Below are 20,308 nucleotides of genomic sequence, written 5' to 3' on the forward strand. Positions count from 1 at the left end.
TTTTATAATAAAGTTGGGGACGTTTTAGCTCTATTTATGACCATACTTAGGAATGAAAGTTTATCCAATCTCTTTATGGAGGTGAGGGGGGTATAGGGGGGGGGGGGAGGTACTATATCAATGAATATATTTGATTTTAGCGTAGTTTTTTATTGACCAAATATTTGACATAAGGTTTAGTTGTTATTTATTTCGTATAAAATATTCTTGTTATGCTCTATATGAAATAACTGTCCTTGTTTGTCATATTTTTGTTGTAATTTGTAGACAGAAACGTAGAGAATGGTCTTGGGGACAGAGTTGCCTTTTACTGGGTTGGCAATAACCCCGAAGACAAGGGACAGGTATAAAATCTTTGTGTGTGTGTGTGTGTGTGTGTGACACTGTCTGTGTGTGTGTTTTAAACTAGGTAGTTGCACGAATTGCATTTTAACTTTAATTAAGTTAGGGGCATATTTTTTCCTGTTCAATGGTTTAAACTACATCTATAGAGTATATTATATATTTGAATGTGACTTTTCTCATCACAGCTTAGACATTTTTGGACGTTAGATGAAAAACGCTTCGTAAAAGTTACATTTGCATTTAATTACCCAAACTCGTAAAATGCACTTCGTGCAACTATCCCTTTAAATTACTTAAGCGTGGCATTTTTATAGCCTAATTGTTCTTGCAATAAGGATTTTAGCACATTCAATGAATCAAGTGATGGAAATAAACTTTTATTGGGATACTGAGACATTGATTGGAATCTTAAAATATTTGATATACTTTTTATATCATTTTAAAAAATACTAAAGTTTTCGCTATTAACCTGTAGGAGCTTTCACCCCAACATTATATTTGTCTTAAATAAAGAAGAATATTTATTTAATGGAACCATTTTTTGGAAATGGGATTGTTTTTGTATCTCTTTGTCAAATAATTTGTGTAATAATCGATTTAGCCGTTTTTTTTTAGAATATATCATATTCAACATACTACTTTATATGTAGTACTAGCGGCTATGGTCTCGAGAATAGCCTAAAACCATCACAGGACCTACGTGAAGCTTACCTAATATCTCATCAGTTCAGAAGTTATTGAGATCTTAAGTTTCAGATAAAAACCTTACTACTTTAGGTATGTAATAGGATAGGATGAAAAATAAATTCAACTCTTAAGCATCTAATTTATATTGATATTAAGATCACCTATTCTGAGCTGCTGGCCGACGTGTGCAAGTTCTCTAACGCCCTGGAGAATATCGGGGTGAAGAAGGGTGACCGTGTGGCCATCTACATGCCCATGATCACAGAGCTTGTGGTCGCTATGCTTGCTTGTGCCAGGTAATTAGGTTATAGAAAGAGATATATTTAATAGGATTTGCCAGGGATTTTATGGGACTATGAGTTGATGATAAACAAAATGATCCCTTCTGTAGATAAAAAATATTAGTTGAAAAGTTTAGACTCAATTAATCATTATACTAGCTATGAAACTTTTCAGAGTTTTTACGCATATGAATAAGATAACCTTAGGTACCAGTTTAACTTACAGTCCAATGTCCACTCCCCCCCTGGGAATTGTAGAGAGATACTACTGTTTTTTTGTGTATCCATTTTTGTAACAAGTTATCATTTTGTGACTCGATGCGACGTTGTCTCACGCATAGCTACAAATCAGCTGACTATTGTTATTATTCAGGATTGGTGCTGTACATTCCATCGTATTTGGCGGCTACTCCGCCGACTCCCTTGCCACGAGAATATGTGACGCCGGCGCTAAAATTTTGATCTCCGCTGACGGTAGGTTTTCAATGATAAAAAAATAATAATTGTATTCTTATACTCCTATTTTTGATAGGTACATTTCTTAATATTCATTGTTTATTTTTCTACCGTTTTTTTTTTGTTTTGAGCAAGGAAAGATTAAGTTTAATAAATCGGTGTTTTCATTTTTTCTTTTTGAGGTTTTTTTTATTGATGGCAATCCGTCAAATTTTTGGGCCGGATTCGGATTCCGGATTCTTAAAAGAATCCATCAAAAAAGTGGCGGATTTCTTGCGGATTCTGGATTCTTATTTTGGGCGGATTCAGGATTCGGATTCCGGATTCTAGCAGTATTTTAAAAGGCTTTTTAAAAAAAATAAATGAAGCATGAAAAGCTGTGAAATGAAAATAAATATATTTTGATGTAATGTGAACACTGTACAGCCAATTAGAGGGCTTAGTTGACGGTGAGTAGATTACAAGCTCATCACATGATTGTTGGCTGTCCAATCTGAGCTCTTGGATTCAACAGCTCATCACGAGATCGTTGGCTGGACAATGAGAGCTCTGCGTTACCAGCTGATCTCTCAACTTTGTGGAATATGTGCGAAGAGATGGGGGGTGGGATGGTGGTGTGTGTGTGTGGGGGGGGGGGGTGATCTTTGACTTCAAAAAAAGGGAGTTGAAAGAAAAAACTCAAGATGATAATTTTTAGCTTACCAATTAAGAATCCGGAATCCGCTATTAAAAAACGGATTCCGGATTCGGATTCCAAAATTGGCCCAAAAATTGGGCGGATTCCGGATTCTGGATTCCGGATCCGGATTGCTAACCCTAGTTTTTTTGTTTGTTCATTTCCTTAGGTCTGGTTACATTGGGCACTGGGTAGTCCTGCAGTGGTTAGGCATAGAGGAAAAATACTCTCCCCCCTTTTTTTCGACAGGCCCTTTTAAGAAAACCACCAACAAGTTTATTTAAATTTGAAAATTTTTAGGCGTCTACCGAGGGACAAAGATGATCAAACTGTTAGAAATTGCAGTGTCTGCAATGGAAAAGGTAACCTAATTTTCATGATTTAAAGTCTGAATATTATTCTATATTTTAAACTTTTTTCTTCCACACCTGGATTTTTATGCAACAAATGACCTGTATATGAAAAATTGTTAGCATAAGGCAAAAAGAAAATTTCTAAGGAGTTTATTTAACCTTCTACCTAATTAGAAAAGTTTATAACTAATCATTTTTAATTTTGATTTTTAAAGGGGGGGGGGGTTTAATGCAACCATCTCGTAATCAGTGAGCAAATGGCACTTAGAATTCGAATTTTGATCTGGAATTTCGCATGAGTAATCCTTGGTAGGTCTATAACAAAAATTTGGAAAAGTAACGGCTAACGGCTGGCGGCTCAGCAGTTTAGCCATTTTTAAAACTATTTTCAAGGGAAATCATCACGAAACCTATCCCCACATAATACTCTATGCTGCTCCAAAACGTTTTCAAACGGTTCTAGCCGCTAGTTGCTGGTACTAGAAATCTAAAAATGTTTTTTTTGTATCATTTCACATGATTTAAAGCAAAAATATGTTTCAAAAAGTTGATTCCTACATAATTTGTGGCAGATTTGCCCTAAAAATAGCCAAAAAAAAAACGGCTAAGCGGCTGAGCCGTTACTTTTTCAACTTTTTGTTCGATTTAGGGAAAATAGACCAACCAAGGATTACTCATGCAAAATTCCAGATCAAAATTCGAATTCTAAGTGCCATTTGCTCACTGATTACGAGATGGTTGCATTAAAACCCCCCCTTATAACATAATCATTTTCATGTGTATATCTATTTACAATATTATTTTCTGTTGTTAGTCAGCAGAGCAAGGCCAAGAAGTAACTCACCATGTTTGTGTATCTCATATTCCTAGAATAACAGGTATAATTCTGTTGTTAGTCAGCAGAGCAAGGCCAAGAAGTAACTCACCATGTTTGTGTATCTCATATTCCTAGAATAACAGGTATAATTCTGTTGTTAGTCAGCAGAGCAAGGTCAAGTAGTAACTCACCATGTTTGTGTATCTCATATTCCTAGAATAACAGGTATAATTCTGTTGTTAGTCAGCAGAGCAAGGTCAAGTAGTAACTCACCATGTTTGTGTATCTCATATTCCTAGAATAACAGGTATAATTCTGTTGTTAGTCAGCAGAGCAAGGTCAAGAAGTAACTCACCATGTTTGTGTATCTCATATTCCTAGAATAACAGGTATAATTCTGTTGTTAGTCAGCAGAGCAAGGTCAAGTAGTAACTCACCATGTTTGTGTATCTCATATTCCTAGAATAACAGGTATAATTCTGTTGTTAGTCAGCAGAGCAAGGCCAAGTAGTAACTCACCATGTTTGTGTATCTCATATTCCTAGAATAACAGGTATAATTCTTAGGCAATGCCGTGTCTGTGCAATGCATTCCCTAAAAGTTCTTTTCGAGCACTGTCACCCCTCCTAACCCCCCCAACCCCATATTTCTTTAAAAATAATGAAAAAAATGAGTGGGAGAGTTTTTTTTCTCTATAACTAACGCCTGTGGGGCCTGTACCTAACCTAACCTTATCTACAGTGATAAACGAAAACTACGCTCCACGTTTTCATTTTATTTTAAAAATAGGGGAGGGATGGAGGGTGGTTGATCCTTAACAAGATACTTTGAGGGAAAACGCCACTATCTACGACGCTTTTGTACGAAGACTGGTAGGTAATACAGATTCCTGTATAAGCATACAAAAACAAGGATGACAACATCCATAAAAGCGAAGCTCTGAAACGATATGACAGACGAACATTAATTTTTGTTGAGTGTCAGAACTGAATTTACAAAACTTCCAAAAATACAGAATTCTGCTTAAGGACATACTGACATTTTTAATACTTGATTATAGAGATGCTTCGCTCATAACATTGTACCTTATTGTAATAGGAATCAGTAATCAAAAAATCAGATCAATCGGATGATTTTATCACATAAAAATTGTTATTAAAAAAGTAAAAAAAATCAACATGTTTAAAATGGACGTACGGACATTCTGGTAACGATTATAGAGTTGCTACGCTTTCAAAATCGTACCTAACTACTACAAGAATCACCATGCAAAGTTTGAAATCGATAGGACAATTCTAACATGCCTAAATTAACGAATAAAAGCTAACTATCTCGGACGGACGGACCTACCCTAATTATAGAAAAGCTTCGCTTTTAAAAAAAATACTGGTATTACACATATATACATAATTTTATGCTTGGTTTGGTACTTTCATAACCTGGGTTGGCCGTTGCAAAAGCTTAAAATAAAAAGGGAAGATATTAAGAGGCTTTCCTTTCAGGATCTGATGCAGAACAGCAGAAGAACGAGGAGACAATAGCCCGTGTGTGGAACGACAAGCGAGACCTCTGGTGGCACGAAGTCATGAGAGATTCCAGCACTGAGCATGAGTGTGCTTGGATGGATGCGGAGGATCCTCTCTTCATGCTTTATACTTCTGGCTCTACAGGTAGATAATAGATAGCTAGATAGATAGTTTATAGCTAGATAGATAGATAGTTAAAAAGAGGATAGCTAAATAAATTGATAGCTTTCAATCCTTATAATAAAGAATGTGTGTGTCTGTCTGTGTGTACCAAAGGATCTCGCTAACCACTAAACCGATATGGTTCTCCTTCACAAGGTAGCATCTCATAGATCCCTGAAAGGTTTATAGCAATTTTAGGGTAGGCTAACTCCACCCGGCCCTCCTCGCAAAAAAAACCAACAAATATACCTAACTAGGGCCCGAAAAAATATTTTTTGGTAAACAGCTGATCTGAACATAAATTTAAAAAAAATGTTACGTGCCCCTATGGGCGTAACCTCTAGTAGTTAGAATAAAGGAATAATAAATCTACGTAATTTTTAGGAAAGCCCAAGGGAGTATTACACAGCACGGCTGGGTACCTGCTGTATGCCGCCACAACCTTCAAGTACTCATTCGACCACCAGCCCGCCAATGACGTGTACTGGTGCACAGCTGATATTGGCTGGATCACCGGCCACTCGTACGTCACGTACGGACCTCTTCTTAATGCTGCTACTTCTGTGCTCTTTGAGGGAACCCCGTTTCATCCAACTCATAAAAGGTAATTTAAAATAATAGTTTTGATTATAAAGAACATTAATAAAAATGAAGGTCTTTATGTTCGTACATACGACCTATCCTTTATGATACAAGGTAGGGATATATCTTAGGGGATAAGACACTTGATGATAGATTGATGTGCATGTGGTCACCAATAATGTTAAACAAAATTAATAAAAATAATAGGATCTTTGTCTATCTTGTCTGTACTGAAGGATCCCGCTAACATCGAAACCGATATGGTTCTTCTCTACAGTGGAGCTTCTCATTAGTGCTGAAAAGGTTTATAGCTATTTTGGGGAGAGTAACACCACAGGAATGGGGAGGTCCGACTCCTCCCTTCACATCAAGTTCTCCTGGAGACATTATGTGTACATAGAAAGTTGTAATAATCTGGAACAGAGATTACCAGAGAGAGACAATGGGCTGTTTATTACATTAGTCCCCAAAGGTTTATAATAACGTTTTCTTATTCGTTGGCTTTACAACTTAGGGGACTTACACAACAGTGAATTTTTGAATGGTTGGTTCAATAAGTTTAGTATCCAAACGTTTCAATCACTAATTGTAATCTACAGTAGGGGTAATTTTGTGTATTAACATTGCATTGGGAACGTACATCAATTTGTCGGCCATTGTCTTATCCCTTTAGATCCCTGAAATATTACCTATGATGTTTAGATGTTGGGAAATAGTGAACGAGTATAGAGTCAGCAAATTCTACACCGCGCCCACTGCTATTAGAGCCCTGATGAAGTTTGGCGATGACCAAACTAAGGTAGGATTAGATATTAGAAAGCAGATAAAAAATTTTGAAAAAATGGACTGACAGAGCTATCTTTGCCTAAACCGTGTCATAACTAAAGATTTTGGTATTTATTACCTATACAAAAGATATTAAGATATGATAATGTTACTTTATTATAGTAAGATTATCCAATTTGCATTTCTAAAGGCGCACTATAGGCCTCTAGGGGCACTTCATGTGAAGGAGGGTAGGAGTCGACCAGACCATCCCCCCATTTCAATTTTAGTTTTTTTAAGTAAAAAAAGGGAGATCATTTCTTTCTAGGGGCGATTATCAAGGAACTAACAGACACACAGAAAGACATCCTGTTACTTTCGTATATAATACGGATTTTATTATGCAAAATCTGGACTAAAGATGTGAATCAGGTTTGATATTTATTATTATTAAGATCATTAAATTCATTTTCCCTTATTATTAGGATTATGATCTGAGTTGCCTGAAAGTGTTGGGTACTGTTGGAGAACCAATTAATCCTGAGGCTTGGCAATGGTACCATAAGTAAGTTTAGCTTATTAACTATGTTAATGTTAAAGAGAAATCATTTGATTAAATAACAATATATCAAAGAATAGATTATTTTTAATAAATTTTTATCCAGAATTGTGGGAAACAGCCAATGTTCTATATCTGACACCTACTGGCAGACAGAGACTGGCGGTCATATCATCACCCCTCTACCTGGCGCCACCCCCACCAAGCCAGGCTCGGCCTGCTTCCCCTTCTTTGGGGTTGTGCCAGAGATTCTGGATGAGGAGGGGAAGGTGATAGAGGGCGAGGGAGAGGGTTACATTGTGTTCAAACAGCCCTGGCCAGGTAGAGAAATGTAAAGTTCATTATTTGTATTGCAGCTGCTCTATAACTAGCTTGTGTACTACTGTCTAATTACCACCCCAATCATATTAAAAACTGCTTGTTACTTTTGCTTAATGATTGTTTTCAAAAAAAGCTTAAGATTAGATTTAATATGTTATCGAATATGTCATATTTCGACATTTATTTACAGTAGGTAAAATTTTCCTATTTTTATTTTCTTTTGTTATCCTTAAATATATCACATAGTTATCAACTTGTTATTGCTGCATTACATAAATTCTGTGTTAAGGTATAATGAGAACTGTGTACGGTGATCATGACAGGTTTGAGAAGACATATTTCTCCAAGTTTCCTGGATACTATATGTCTGGAGACGGAGCTAAGAGAGATAAGGTAGACTTTAACATTCTATGTGACTTCTACGACTAAAGCTTCCAGAAGCTTAGCTTATGAGGTTATTAAGTCAGGGATCTAAAAGGATAGAACAATGGCTGATGAATTGATGTACATCCACAATGATGATACACAAAAGTACATCTTTTATAGATTAAATTAGTAGTTAAAATTTTTTGACACCCAACTAAATGAACCAACCAATCAATATTCAAAAAAAAAGTCCCCAGGGTTGTTAAGCAAACAATGAAGAAAAGACTTTGGGGACTAGTATAATAAAACGCCCCAATGTCCCCTTCCTCCCTGTTATTAAGTAGTTTCAAGGAATATTTTCAGCCTATAACAACCCCAGGACTCCCGCATAATTCCCTGAAAAGCTCAGTCCCAGCATGAGATCCTTGATAGGCACTGGCTATTTTATATTAAAAATGAAAAAAATAGGGTTTGAGCCTAGCAATATTTTACACGATTCTGCAGAAAAAACTGTCTAATATAGTGAAACTTTACAAGTAAGAATTTAGGCTGTTTTTTCGTCGTGAATGAGTGTGTTACATTATTGTCCAAAACAAATTCTTTTACACAAGTTTATTTTATCTTGTTGTGATACTGTCATTAACTTTTTAAAATAGATACCTGTGAAAAGTTACCTATTTAAATGTTAGATTGTCTTTATTTTTAAATTTCAGGATGGTTATATTTGGATAACTGGAAGAATTGATGATATGCTTAATTGCTCTGGTCATCTTATGTCAACTGCGCAGGTATAAACATTCAATAATTATTTTAAAAAAAAAAACATTTAAACAATAAATTGGCCCCGCATCATACATGTTTCTCTGAATTGTTAAATTGTACACATAGGAATCAAACTTAAAACCGTACGTTTTTTCGTCTTTTGGCGTTTTCTTTTAAATTGTTTTTTGAGCACAGAAAACCCAGAAAAGTAAATGGGTCAAAGGGGGTATGAGTAGTATCTTAATTTTTTTTATCCAGCTACAAGTTTCAATTTATTAGAGAGTACATGATGATCTGGTGTAAGATCCAAGTAAATAATAAATCTATTGGCATAACTATAGTAAATAATTCGCCTTAATGTTAAGATTGAGAGCGTGCTTGTTGAGCACCCCGATGTTGCAGAGTCAGCTGTCGTTCCCATTCCTCATAACATCAAGGAATACAGATATTATACTGGCGGCTACTTCCCTAGATACATCTAGGGACACTTAAGAAAAGGGGAAGGGATTCGACCCTTTACTTTTTTTATGTTCCTACTCAATGCCTACTAGTAGTTACTTGGTTCCAAACTATGGTTAAACAACCACAAAGGTTTCAAAAAGAAAATGCAAAAAAATGCACATTGAAGGGGGGGGGGGGGGTAAGGGGGTAGCCTCCAAATTTCATTTTCTTTGGTAAAAATTTTTTTTTTTAAATTCAGTGGAGATTTTAGTCATTAACCCCTGGACCTATAAAGTTCACAGTAGCGAATTCTTAAGCACAGACAGACACACGTCCTCTTACTAATATCTGTGCAGGGAGAGGCTCTGTACTGCTTTGTTACATTGAATCAAAATGCGGAGTTTACACAAGAACTGGTTACCAAGCTTAGGAATATGATCAGGTTATATTTTAGTCTGGCTTTTAGTGGCCAGATTCATACATTTACGTAGCTCAGAAATAACAAGCTTTGCATTTTATAACAAGGATGATAACATCCATAAAAGCAAAGCTCTGAAACGGTATGTGTCATGTACGCTAATGCATGTACACTTTCACGAATATTAACACTTGTAGAGTGTCAGAATTCATTAATCAGTTTCTAAATTATCAAAGTCGAAAAAAATAAAGTAAATTTGTTAAAAACTGCATAAATACAGGATAATGTGAGAAATCACAAAAAAATTGTCTCGTATTCATTCAAATCCGGTGGATAGGAACCGGTTCTCATCCATACGAAAAAACTATGTCTAGCATCGTATTATATCCAGCTATTCTATATCTGCGGAAAGCCGTTTATAATACGATGCGAGAAATAACTATTACTTTTCTTGATTTTATGTGGAGAGTTCAACGCAACATATACATTGACAATATACATCAACGCAGCATAAACATATTTGAAATATAAAAAAAAACATTTTAAGTGCCACTAGAGGCCTCTAGGGGAGTAGCTGCTAGTATTATTTTAGACTAGCATCTTCGCCTCTAGCATCTAGGGGTTTTGTATTCAAACGCGCTAAAAAAATAGCTTAAAGGGCGAATATAGGTTCGATATGATATGAGCTTATATCAAAGGTGCCATTACATAGTTTTAGAATATCTATGCCAAATTTAAAAATTCAAAAAAATCCTTAAGTAGATTTTGCAATTTTCTGTTTCAATTGAACATATAATAAATCAGATGGCCTACAAAATCGTTTATTTTAGCCCTTTACAAGACTTTTTTTGACTAGTTTTATTAAGTTTAATTGATTATTTCATTGGCATGCATCTTAAATGATAATTTAAATGTTTATTTTCTTTAATTATATACTATTTTATTAAAATTTTAAATAGAGTCAAAAATTTTGCTTTATAGTGCATCATAAAGATAAATATTAAGTTTTTAAATTTATTTTCTCTACTAAGATTTTAGATTAATTCATGATGAATACAATATATTTATATAAAAATATATAATATGTAAAATATATTTACCCTATGGAGCCCACAAACATGATGCAACTTTTAGCAAACAAAAATAATATTTTAATTTTGAAATATTTTTTTAAATTAGTTTTCAGCCCTCCCTTTTTCAATGTACTTTTACAAAATTATGTTATGAAAAATTTATTTGATCAAAAGTAAAAGTTGCAGCATCCTTTTTTCCCCATTCCTTTCGTCTTCATTATGACTATGATTGAACAAAAGCTTTATAATACAACCTTCCGACGCAGCCTTGTGTGATGAAGGGATGTTTGGATTTCTTAGGGAACCACACTAGTTACGCGAAATGGCGTAATTATATCGACGAATCAGTTCGGTTTTAGGCTAGAAACGGACTTATACAGTTAAATATGTCAATGTCTTTAAGTTATTTATAATCTATATAATTGCACGCTTGAAATAAGCTCATATCATATCAAACCTATATTCGCCCTTTAAAACCTCCTAAGACTTAAATCTGAAAATAAAAAAGCCTTAAACCATCTCGGGACCTATGTAAAGCTTAACTTAAATAGAGAACCCAATCAGTTCAGTAGTTATTGAGATCTTAAGCTGGCAAAAACCCTTTGTACCTTAAATATTAGAATAATATTTTAGAGAAAAAATTGCTCCTTTTGCTTCCCCTGATTTTATCCAAGAAGCACCTGGTCTTCCCAAAACTAGGTAAAGTTCTTTCAAGTTTATACCTTATGTAAAAGTAACATGATGTTTGTACTGAAAGATCTCGCGAATCGCTTGATCGATATTTCTCACCATTTTAGATGGTCTTTTTTTTTATAAATACCACTTTTTTAGGGTACCGTCCTCTTCCACCGTCCCATGAAAAATGGCCCTTAGAAAAAAAATCTTAAAATAGAAAATTTTATTTTTCTGAAAACAAAAATTCATTTTAATAGGTCGAGCTCTACCTTTCCCCTCTTGTTGAGAAAGGGGGCGATTAAAAAGATTAAAACAAATGAATTTAGCTGCCGCTTATACCAATTACGAAAGATTCTTTACTAAATCACGAAACCTATACGTGATTTCAGCTGTCGTTGGGGGTAGCACAAAGTAAAATTGATGACCTTTTTATCTGCCCCTCAAATATTATTTTAGATTTATTTCGCATGTTGGGTATACCTTATTCCTGATGTAGTTGTGCACATTCTAACTAACAAAATGCTTATCTTAGGTCTGGAAAGATTATGCGTCGTGTACTGAAGAAGATTGCCAATGACGACAAAGATTTGGGAGATATCAGCACCATGGCAGATTCTTCCGTTGTTGATGTGAGATATTTTTTTGGATTAACAATATTACGTGATTTTCTAGGCTCCTATAAAAGATAGACGACTGAAACTTCTTGTCAACATTCCCATCAATATGGAGCATAATTAAGTATAAAACATCCATAGCGGTCTGACTGCTTTTAGCCGCTTTTACGTTTTACTAATTATGACAAAGATTTGGGAGATATCAGCTCAATGGCAGATTCTTCTTTATTAATGTAAGTCTTCTTTTTCAATGTAAGTCTTCTTTTTCCTTGAAAATCACCCAAATGTTAAATGTAAAAATCTTCCAATGTTTAGAAATGATATTTTATGGATCTATAGGGATAATATAGTGAACGATATGTGGTGTGTTACACAAAATTACTCCTTCTGTATATTAAAATCATTGATTGAAAAGTTTAAACACTGCTGGTTTTAACTAATCAATCAAGGTTTAATAAAAGTACCCAAGTTTTTAAGCAAACGAACTAAGAACGTGTTAAAAACGTGGGTATCACAGTAGATTTTTCAGTCAAATGTCTCCTCCTAATTCTGTAATTGTTTTCCATATAGTTAATTGCTGCGAAAATAGACATTTTTTACATAAAGATTGAACTTTGAAATCTTTATTTGGTAAAAAGAAAGTGCTATCTCATGGTCTGTAATTTGTTAAATAAGTTTTCCGCTAATTAATTGATTTTCCATGTTATTTTCCTCTCTCAATATCATTTGTTTCTGTTTAACAGAGAAGCTACTCTATAACACACGACATTTACCGTCTGTCTGTATGTCTGAAGGAAATATATGATTTACTGAACTGTCATCAGAGAAAAACTGCTACACTTTTATTTTGTCGACAAGAAATAAACTTCTACTCTTTTTTATTCTTTTTATCCGTCTGTCAGTCTGACATAGAATTTTAAGGGTGATATGCACTAGAACTGAAAGATGTTTAAAATTACGTGTGAGATTCCCCTGAACAATGGGCATTATTGACTGACTGTTTAGCTGTTATTCGCTACTTTGGAATGCCGCATCCTTGTTTATACCATTTAATGATATAATTAACAACACATGAAGATATAAAATAAATTTATTTACAAATGTACCATTTCAGGTTCTTGTTGAAAAGAGGCGGGAAATGATGGAGAAAAAGTAACGCGGCAAAACTGAGCGCGCAAATTGAAATGGAATTTTTGTTAAATATGCTTTTTTTATTTATAATTAATTTGTTATTTCTTTTAATGCTGCTGTTAAATTGTTTTAAAAACTAATTTCGGGTATAGTCCCTATCGTTTCAACGCTCCTTCGTGGTGATTCTTCGTTGTTTCACAGTACATTTTCTCCTATTTCTATCCCCTGTGTGGGGCTCTAACCCTGCGAGGCCAATTGCCTAACCCTTATGGGCAATCACCTAACCCAAAATAACCTAACCTAACCTATCAAAAGTCATTTTAAAAATACGACGAATCGCCCCTTAAGGAGCGTTGCCACGAAAGGGACTATACCCCTAATTTCTTTCTTAGTTTTGTGATAGTAACAACACCTAAACCCAGTGAAAAATTAAAATTACTCCAAATTAGAAGAAAACATATCCAAATATCTTAAAATCCTTTTTTTTATATTACAAATAATAACCTAAAAATCCTTTAAAATGGTCAGATTTATTTACTTTAAGTATTAGTTATTGTATTTTCTCTTAGTTTGTTTTTAGTATCTTATTCAAGGATGTATTGTACAACCCCACCATCCCTTTAAAAAAAAATTCAATCTCCCCTCCCCTCTTTTCAAACTTGAATTATTCCACGTCCATTTTAAACCTTTTAGAAAAGCTTGGACGTCCTTGATTTTAATATTTTTATTTAAGAACTTTTATTTATTTTATTAAATTAACTTAATAAACAATATATAGAAATGATAAATAATCTAAATATATTGCTAATCTATACTTTTCCAATTTCCCTAATCAGGGGAAAAAATAAAATGTTAACAATAAATGGAAATTAAATATATGCATGATTAACAGTAATTAAATCGATCAGGGACGTGCGTTGCGGAGGAGGGATGTTAGCAGTCCCTAAGTATAGAAATTGGAAAGTAATCCTTTTTTACCAGGAATAAAAATCACCTAAAAATCACGTATAGGTTTCGTGATTTTTCCCCAAAAATTAATATCGTTGTTTGTATCAGAAGCTTTTTTACCCTCTAAGAAATTCCTTCGCACGCACCTGATAAATTATTAAATGTTTAGCTTTTGCCTTTATCAATGCACATTTTTGCAAGTGCCTTAGTTTCATTTCAATCATATTTAATAAAATAAAAAAACCTCATTAGATTTACAATGAATTTAATTGATAATAATTCAATTGTTAACCTAAAAAATTCTGTACTAATAAAAATGAAACTAAAGGTACTTTTTTACTATTGCACAATTTTGAAGTCTTGTTAGGTTAAATTTAGTACAAAAGACAGAAAAATAAATTTTTTTCAATATTCATTAGTTATTTTATCTTAAACTAGCAGCGATCACGCCTTTAGAAGCATCTAGGGGCCCTTATGTTGGGGGGAAAGTCGAAACCCCCTTTTGCAATTACAGTTTTTTAAAGAAAAAGGTTTTTTAAATTGGGGGGAGGGTTTATTATTTTCTAGAGGTGAATTTTCTTGATATGGTGGTGGTACTCTCCCCAAAAATAGTTATAAACCTTACCAGGACCTATGAGAAGTTGCCATGTAAAAGAGCACCATATTGGTTCAGTGGTTAGCAAGATCCTTTGGTACACACACAAAGACACATGTATAACATGCTACTTTATCGAAAGGATAGCGAAGATACTCTGTAAAGTCAAATTAAGCTAGCCTTCATTGGAAATGTTCGATTTATAATCTAAATTCTTGTTCGGCTGAACAACTGTTTTAACATTTTCAGCTTTTCTAAGGGATAAGACAACGGACGATAAATTTATTCACTAGAAAAAATGTGCACCGAGGATTTGTATAAACCCAATCAACGTCGTGTATGTTATTTAAGTCAGTAATATATGACAAGTAAGCTGCACTATATACTGCCAATAAAGTTAGCTGCCTGCCCTAACGATTGGCCACTGAGGAGCCTTTGAAAAATCTCCCTATCCTATTATATAAGATAATAACGTTTTTGTCGTCGTAAGTTAAGATCTCGCCAACGACAGGTCCGAGTTCTCTAGTATAGGGAGCTTTCATATAAATTGGTTTTGGGCTACTTTTCTGGTCCCCTCTTACTCCTTCGAATACAGGGCTAGGGGCGCAGCTGAAAGTTTAATTAAACCGTAAATCACCTAAAGATTAAATTCGATTATTTTTGAACGAAAAAACGAAATACTTATCCCAATTCTTTTTTACTTATTTTGGAAGGTAATTACCAATTAGAGTTTACCTTTACATATTTTTACTTGGTCCGTATATTTTTGCTGCCCATTTTTACCGCTTTTTTGTTGCACACACAAAATAAGCTTTGAATTTGTAAAGATGTAAAATATATTCTGGCGTTCCTTCATATTAGCAAAAAATTATTAATAGAATTTTTTAAAATGAAAAATAACATTGTCATAGTATCATTATATGTATGTAGGTTAATTCTACGTTAACATTTATAATGTCAAGAAAAACTCATGAATAAGGTTTAGCCAACAAGCGAAATAAATCTAAAATAATATTTGGGGGGAAGATAAAAGGTCGTGATTTGAAGAGAAAAAATATTTTATTGCTTGCATAAGCTTAGAATTAACCACTGGTCATTATTTTTCATTTATGACCACTTTCAATAGATGTGCCAGATAACTAATAAGATTCTAGGCCGGCACAAAGATTTCAGTTTCAACACTTACTTATCATATTTTGTATTCTTTGCTTTTCTGTTTTTGTTTTTACTTACAATCTTTTTTCAAAAAACTATTTTGGAAAACAGAGCCAAACTGGTCCAGCGATTAGAGAGATATAAAGATTGGCCGGAGAGACAGACAGACATTGTTCTACTTTGTAAAATATTTTGTTGTCTTGTTATTTTTGTACTACCTTTTAGATTTTAATAAATAAATCTTTGCAAATTTTCCGTTGTTTTGTATGCTAAGTCCAGACTAAATATTGAAAGGGGTTGAAAGATTAAATGTGGCATGAAGAACAGAACGACCTTGAGACACCCCTCCATGCTATGCTCAGCCCTAGATAAACACATTAGACACTTTACAAGAATGTACAGACATATAGACGGCACCAGGTTGGATATTGTCATACTAGAGTCGTTAAATAATGTGTCGGAAATTCATTTTTGGACTTTCAGTGGCGAAACTTTTCTAATGCTGTGATATTTTCATATGTCATTCAATGATAAAGTTAAGTAAACAATATCGATGTTTTTCTCACTACTAAGTTTCTCTAAGCACATTGATTATTTATCTAACTCGGAAACATAAAAAATTGTCTTTCGTGGCAAGTTTTAATTAAAACACACAATTAAAAATTATACTTTTAACACCACCCTAAGACATTTATGAAGTAACCCTAAAAGAAGGAATCTAAACAGATAAATTGATGTACATCCCCATTGATGATTAACAAAATGACCCCTTCTTTAGATGTAGATTATTTCTTTGGAACCAACCAATAAAAATTCGTTAACAAAGTTGTTGATTCAACAAATAAGAAAATGTTATTATAAGCGTTGGGTACTAGTGTAATAAACAGTCGAATGTAACCTCCCTTCTTGCACATCCAAATCAGATGGACACACCAAGTGGCATGTATTCCAAATGTGTAAAGTATAAATGAGTTTATCCCTCTGCCCCCTTTGCTTGTTTTGTGTTCCTGTGGACAGCCACGTGCATTTCTGTGTTGTCAGGACGAAATTACCACTTGCAAATTTATACCCAATTTAAAGTCTTGCGGGAATTGCTGCATTTCATTAGGGGAATGTGAGAGGGGGGTGTCAACACCACCCAAAATAATCAGATGATAGCAGCCTTAGCCCTTTTTTTATCATGCTTAAAAAAGGTGTGTGTCGACGCCCCTATTACAATCAAATTAAAAAGTCCTGCCTTTCCCTTTTTCATCCCTCTCAAATCCCTTTGCACGCCATCGTTGACAATCCACTAGCAAATTCTCTGTGCACACGCCTATTGAAGCTATTATGACTACAATTCCTAGATACTGAAGTATAAAAATTAATTTTTCATAAAAAATTATATGATTATGATTCAATTACAGATTCTTAAAGGGCGAATATAGGTTTGATATGATATGGGCTTATTTCAAGCGTGCAATTATATAGATTATAAGTAACTTAAAGACATTGACATATTTAACTGTATAAGTCCGTTTCTAGCCTAAAACCGAACTGATTCGTTGATATAATTACGCCATTTCGCGTAACTTGTGTGGTTCCCTAAGAAATCCAAATATCCCTGCATCACACAAGGCTGCGTCGGAAGGTTGTATTATAAAGCTTTTGTTCAATCATAGTCATAATGAAGATGAAAGGAATGGGGAAAAAAAGGATGCTGCAACTTTTACTTTTGATCAAATAAATTTTTCATAACATAATTTTGTAAAAGTACATTGAAAAAGGGAGGGCTGAAATCTAATTTTAAAAAAAATTTTCAAAGTTAAAATATTATGTTTGTTTGCTAAAAGTTGCATCATGTTTGTGTCTTTACCCAGGCTACAAAGGGTAAATATATTTTACATATTATATATTTTTATATTAATAAATTGTATTCATCATAAATAAATCTAAAATCTTAGTAGAGAAAATAAATTTAAAAACTTAATATTTATCTTTATGATGCACTATGAAGCAAAATTTTTGACGCTATTTAAAATTTGAATAAAATACTATATAATTAAATAAAATAAACATTTTAATTATCATTTAAGATGCATGCCAATGAAATAATCAATTAAACTTAAGAAAACTAGTCAAAAAAAGTCTTGTAAAGGGCTAAAATAAAAGATTTTGTAGGCCATCTCATTTATTATATGTTGAAGAAAACACGAAAATTGTAAAATCTACTTAAGGATTTTTTTGAATTTTTAAATTTAACATAGATATTCTAAAACTATGCAATGGCACCTTTGATATAAGCTCATATCATATCAAACCTATATTCGCCCTTTAAATCTAATCATATTTGTCTCATATCCATATTTTTTAGACATAATGAATCAAAAATGATTGCTGAAATCGAAATATGTCTTAATGTCTTAAAATAGTGCATTTGAAAAAAATAAGATGAAAAACATACTAACTTTTAAATAAATTTAGACAAAAATTAAATATTTACGTAATAAATAAATGAAGAACTTCTTGCAATTATTATATACTCTGACAAAAACCCAATTATTGTATATTTTGTTTGTTGTCACATTGTCAGAACTTATCTTTTTTTATATTTTACATATGGCAATATTTTTCGGGTTTCTTTTTAGTTTTTACTGGAAAAAGGGGAATTTTTACATTTTCTTTTATAATCCTATCATATAAAGTAGTAAGCGTTTTTTGTCTGTCCCAAAGGATCTCGCTAACCGCTGAACCGATATTGTTCTCCTTTACAGTGAAGCTTTTTATGTTTCCTGGGAAAGTTTTAAACCATTTTTGGGGAGGGTGTATTCACCCCCATCCCCCCAAAAAAATATTTTTTACTCTTTTGAAGCTCAAATTTAAGATGGTATGGAACAGTATGAGGTCAACTTTTCTCCCTCCTACTATAAGTGCCCCTAGAGGCTTCTAGGGGGCGTAGCCGCTAGTTTTATTATAAGGTAGAACCTTGAAAATCTTTACAGTTTGCAACGCTGTTCTTTAATTGGGGCGACAGTTGTAATCTACAGAAAGGGTAATTTGGTGTTTTATCATGGGGGATGCACATCTATTTATCGGCCATTGTCTTATCCCTTTAGATCCCTGATCAATTGGTTTAATAATTTTATATTCCTCATGAAATAAAACTGACATTTTTTTCTAGTATTCTTTTTATTAATAATGTAACCCTTTTTAAAAGCGAAGCTTTTCTATAATTAGGGTCGGTCCGTCCGTACGTCCGTCCGTCCGTAACGGATAGCTTTTTTCGTTAATTTAGGCATGTTAGAATTGTCCTATCGATTTCAAATTTTGCATGGTGATTCCTTTAGCAGGTAGGTACGATTTAGAAAGCGTAGCAACTCTATAATCATTACCAAAATGTCGGTACGTCCATTTTAAACATGTTGATTTTTTTACTTTTTTAACATCAAATTATTATGTGATCTAATCATCGGATTGATCTGATTTTTGGTACATTGATTCCTGGGACAACAAAGTATAATGTAATAAACGAAGCAACTCTATAATCAAGTCCTAAAAATGTAAGTATGTCCATAAACATTATCCTGTATCAAGCAGTTTTTTAACAAATTTACTTACAATTTTGCTTTGACTCTTATACATTTATATTAGGATTATTCAGTTCTAAAACTATACAAGTGTTAATGTCCGTTTGTCCTACCGTTTCAGTGCTTCGCTTTTATGGATGTTGTCATCCTTGTTGCATTTCATCTTGAGCATTTTTCATTTTCTTCTATCCTGGAAACGGAAGGGCATGGTTTTTTTTAGCTAAAGAGGCCACAAACACCTTTAGAGTAGTACATCTTATATTTTAGACTAGCAGGAACGTCATGGCCTTTAAACGGGGTTAACTCACATAGTTAGGACTTTTAGATCAAGATTTATAATAATTTCTTATGATACTAAAACAACCTAATATAATCAATACTATGATCAATTCCTCAAATGGACACTATGTTCATTTTTGCTATAAGTCATTTTATTGCGTACATAGAATATCGTAGACTAGCTGCGCTTCTAAACGAATATTCAATTCTTTATTCAAGTACACGGACCATATACATTAAACTTTCTCTTAGAGGCCTTAATTAGTATCTATAATACAAAGTAGAACGATGTCTGTCTGTCTGTCCGTCTTTTCGTCTGTCCCTTAAGATCTCGGTAACCACAGAACTGATCGGATTCTACTCTTCAGGGAATATACCTACTGGTCCTGTTAAAAAAAAAAAATAAAATAGTGGTGGAGTGGGGGATCTCCAGGTAATAAAAGATGTAATTATACCTCTTGGGGCAAAGCCCCTAGAGGCTAGGGGCGAAGCCGCTATAGTTATATATATATATAACAGATATGTATTCACTATATAGGTATAATTAACATTGAATAGATAGATAGATTTAGGAAATAATTATCTTGGCATAATTAGTGAAACAAAGGCCTTAAAATGTGATGCTTAGCTTTGCTCAGTAAAGTCTTTTTTTTTAATGGTTTTCTTTTTCCCCATTTCTTTAAATCTTAGCATCACGCTCCGTCTTTGTATGATTAAGAGATTTCAATGATTTTTAGAGTATTTTTTTCAAATTC

The 20,308-nt window shown here is 33.6% G+C and overlaps 1 protein-coding gene across 8 annotated transcripts in view; it reads left to right on the forward strand.

The window, feature by feature from the left end:
* The window catches only part of AcCoAS (acetyl coenzyme A synthase), a 16,755-nt gene extending 2,386 nt beyond the window's left edge, over nt 1–14,369 (forward strand). The window contains exons 4-22 of one of the 8 annotated variants that reach the window (XR_013879934.1): nt 268–344; nt 1,189–1,328; nt 1,687–1,787; nt 2,746–2,807; nt 3,941–4,004; nt 5,118–5,285; nt 5,688–5,907; nt 6,588–6,684; nt 7,136–7,215; nt 7,316–7,530; nt 7,820–7,923; nt 8,610–8,684; nt 9,024–9,093; nt 9,454–9,541; nt 11,224–11,289; nt 11,798–11,894; nt 12,994–13,156; nt 13,403–13,901; nt 14,128–14,369. Coding sequence is in view for 4 of the 8 variants with exons in the window: in XM_080161725.1 (XP_080017851.1) it covers nt 268–344; nt 1,189–1,328; nt 1,687–1,787; nt 2,746–2,807; nt 3,613–3,676; nt 5,118–5,285; nt 5,688–5,907; nt 6,588–6,684; nt 7,136–7,215; nt 7,316–7,530; nt 7,820–7,923; nt 8,610–8,684; nt 9,024–9,093; nt 9,454–9,541; nt 11,224–11,289; nt 11,798–11,894; nt 12,994–13,035 (1,766 nt within the window). In the remaining 4 variants the exon portion in view is untranslated. The other 7 variants (XR_013879932.1, XR_013879933.1, XR_013879931.1 and 4 more) reach the window with 7 other exon arrangements.
* The last annotated feature ends 5,939 nt before the right edge of the window (nt 14,370–20,308 follow it).

The sequence above is a fragment of the Acartia tonsa genome, chromosome 5 (assembly GCF_053477335.1).
Source record: "Acartia tonsa isolate MP-2025a chromosome 5, ASM5347733v1, whole genome shotgun sequence".
Lineage (NCBI taxonomy): Eukaryota > Metazoa > Arthropoda > Copepoda > Calanoida > Acartiidae > Acartia > Acartia tonsa.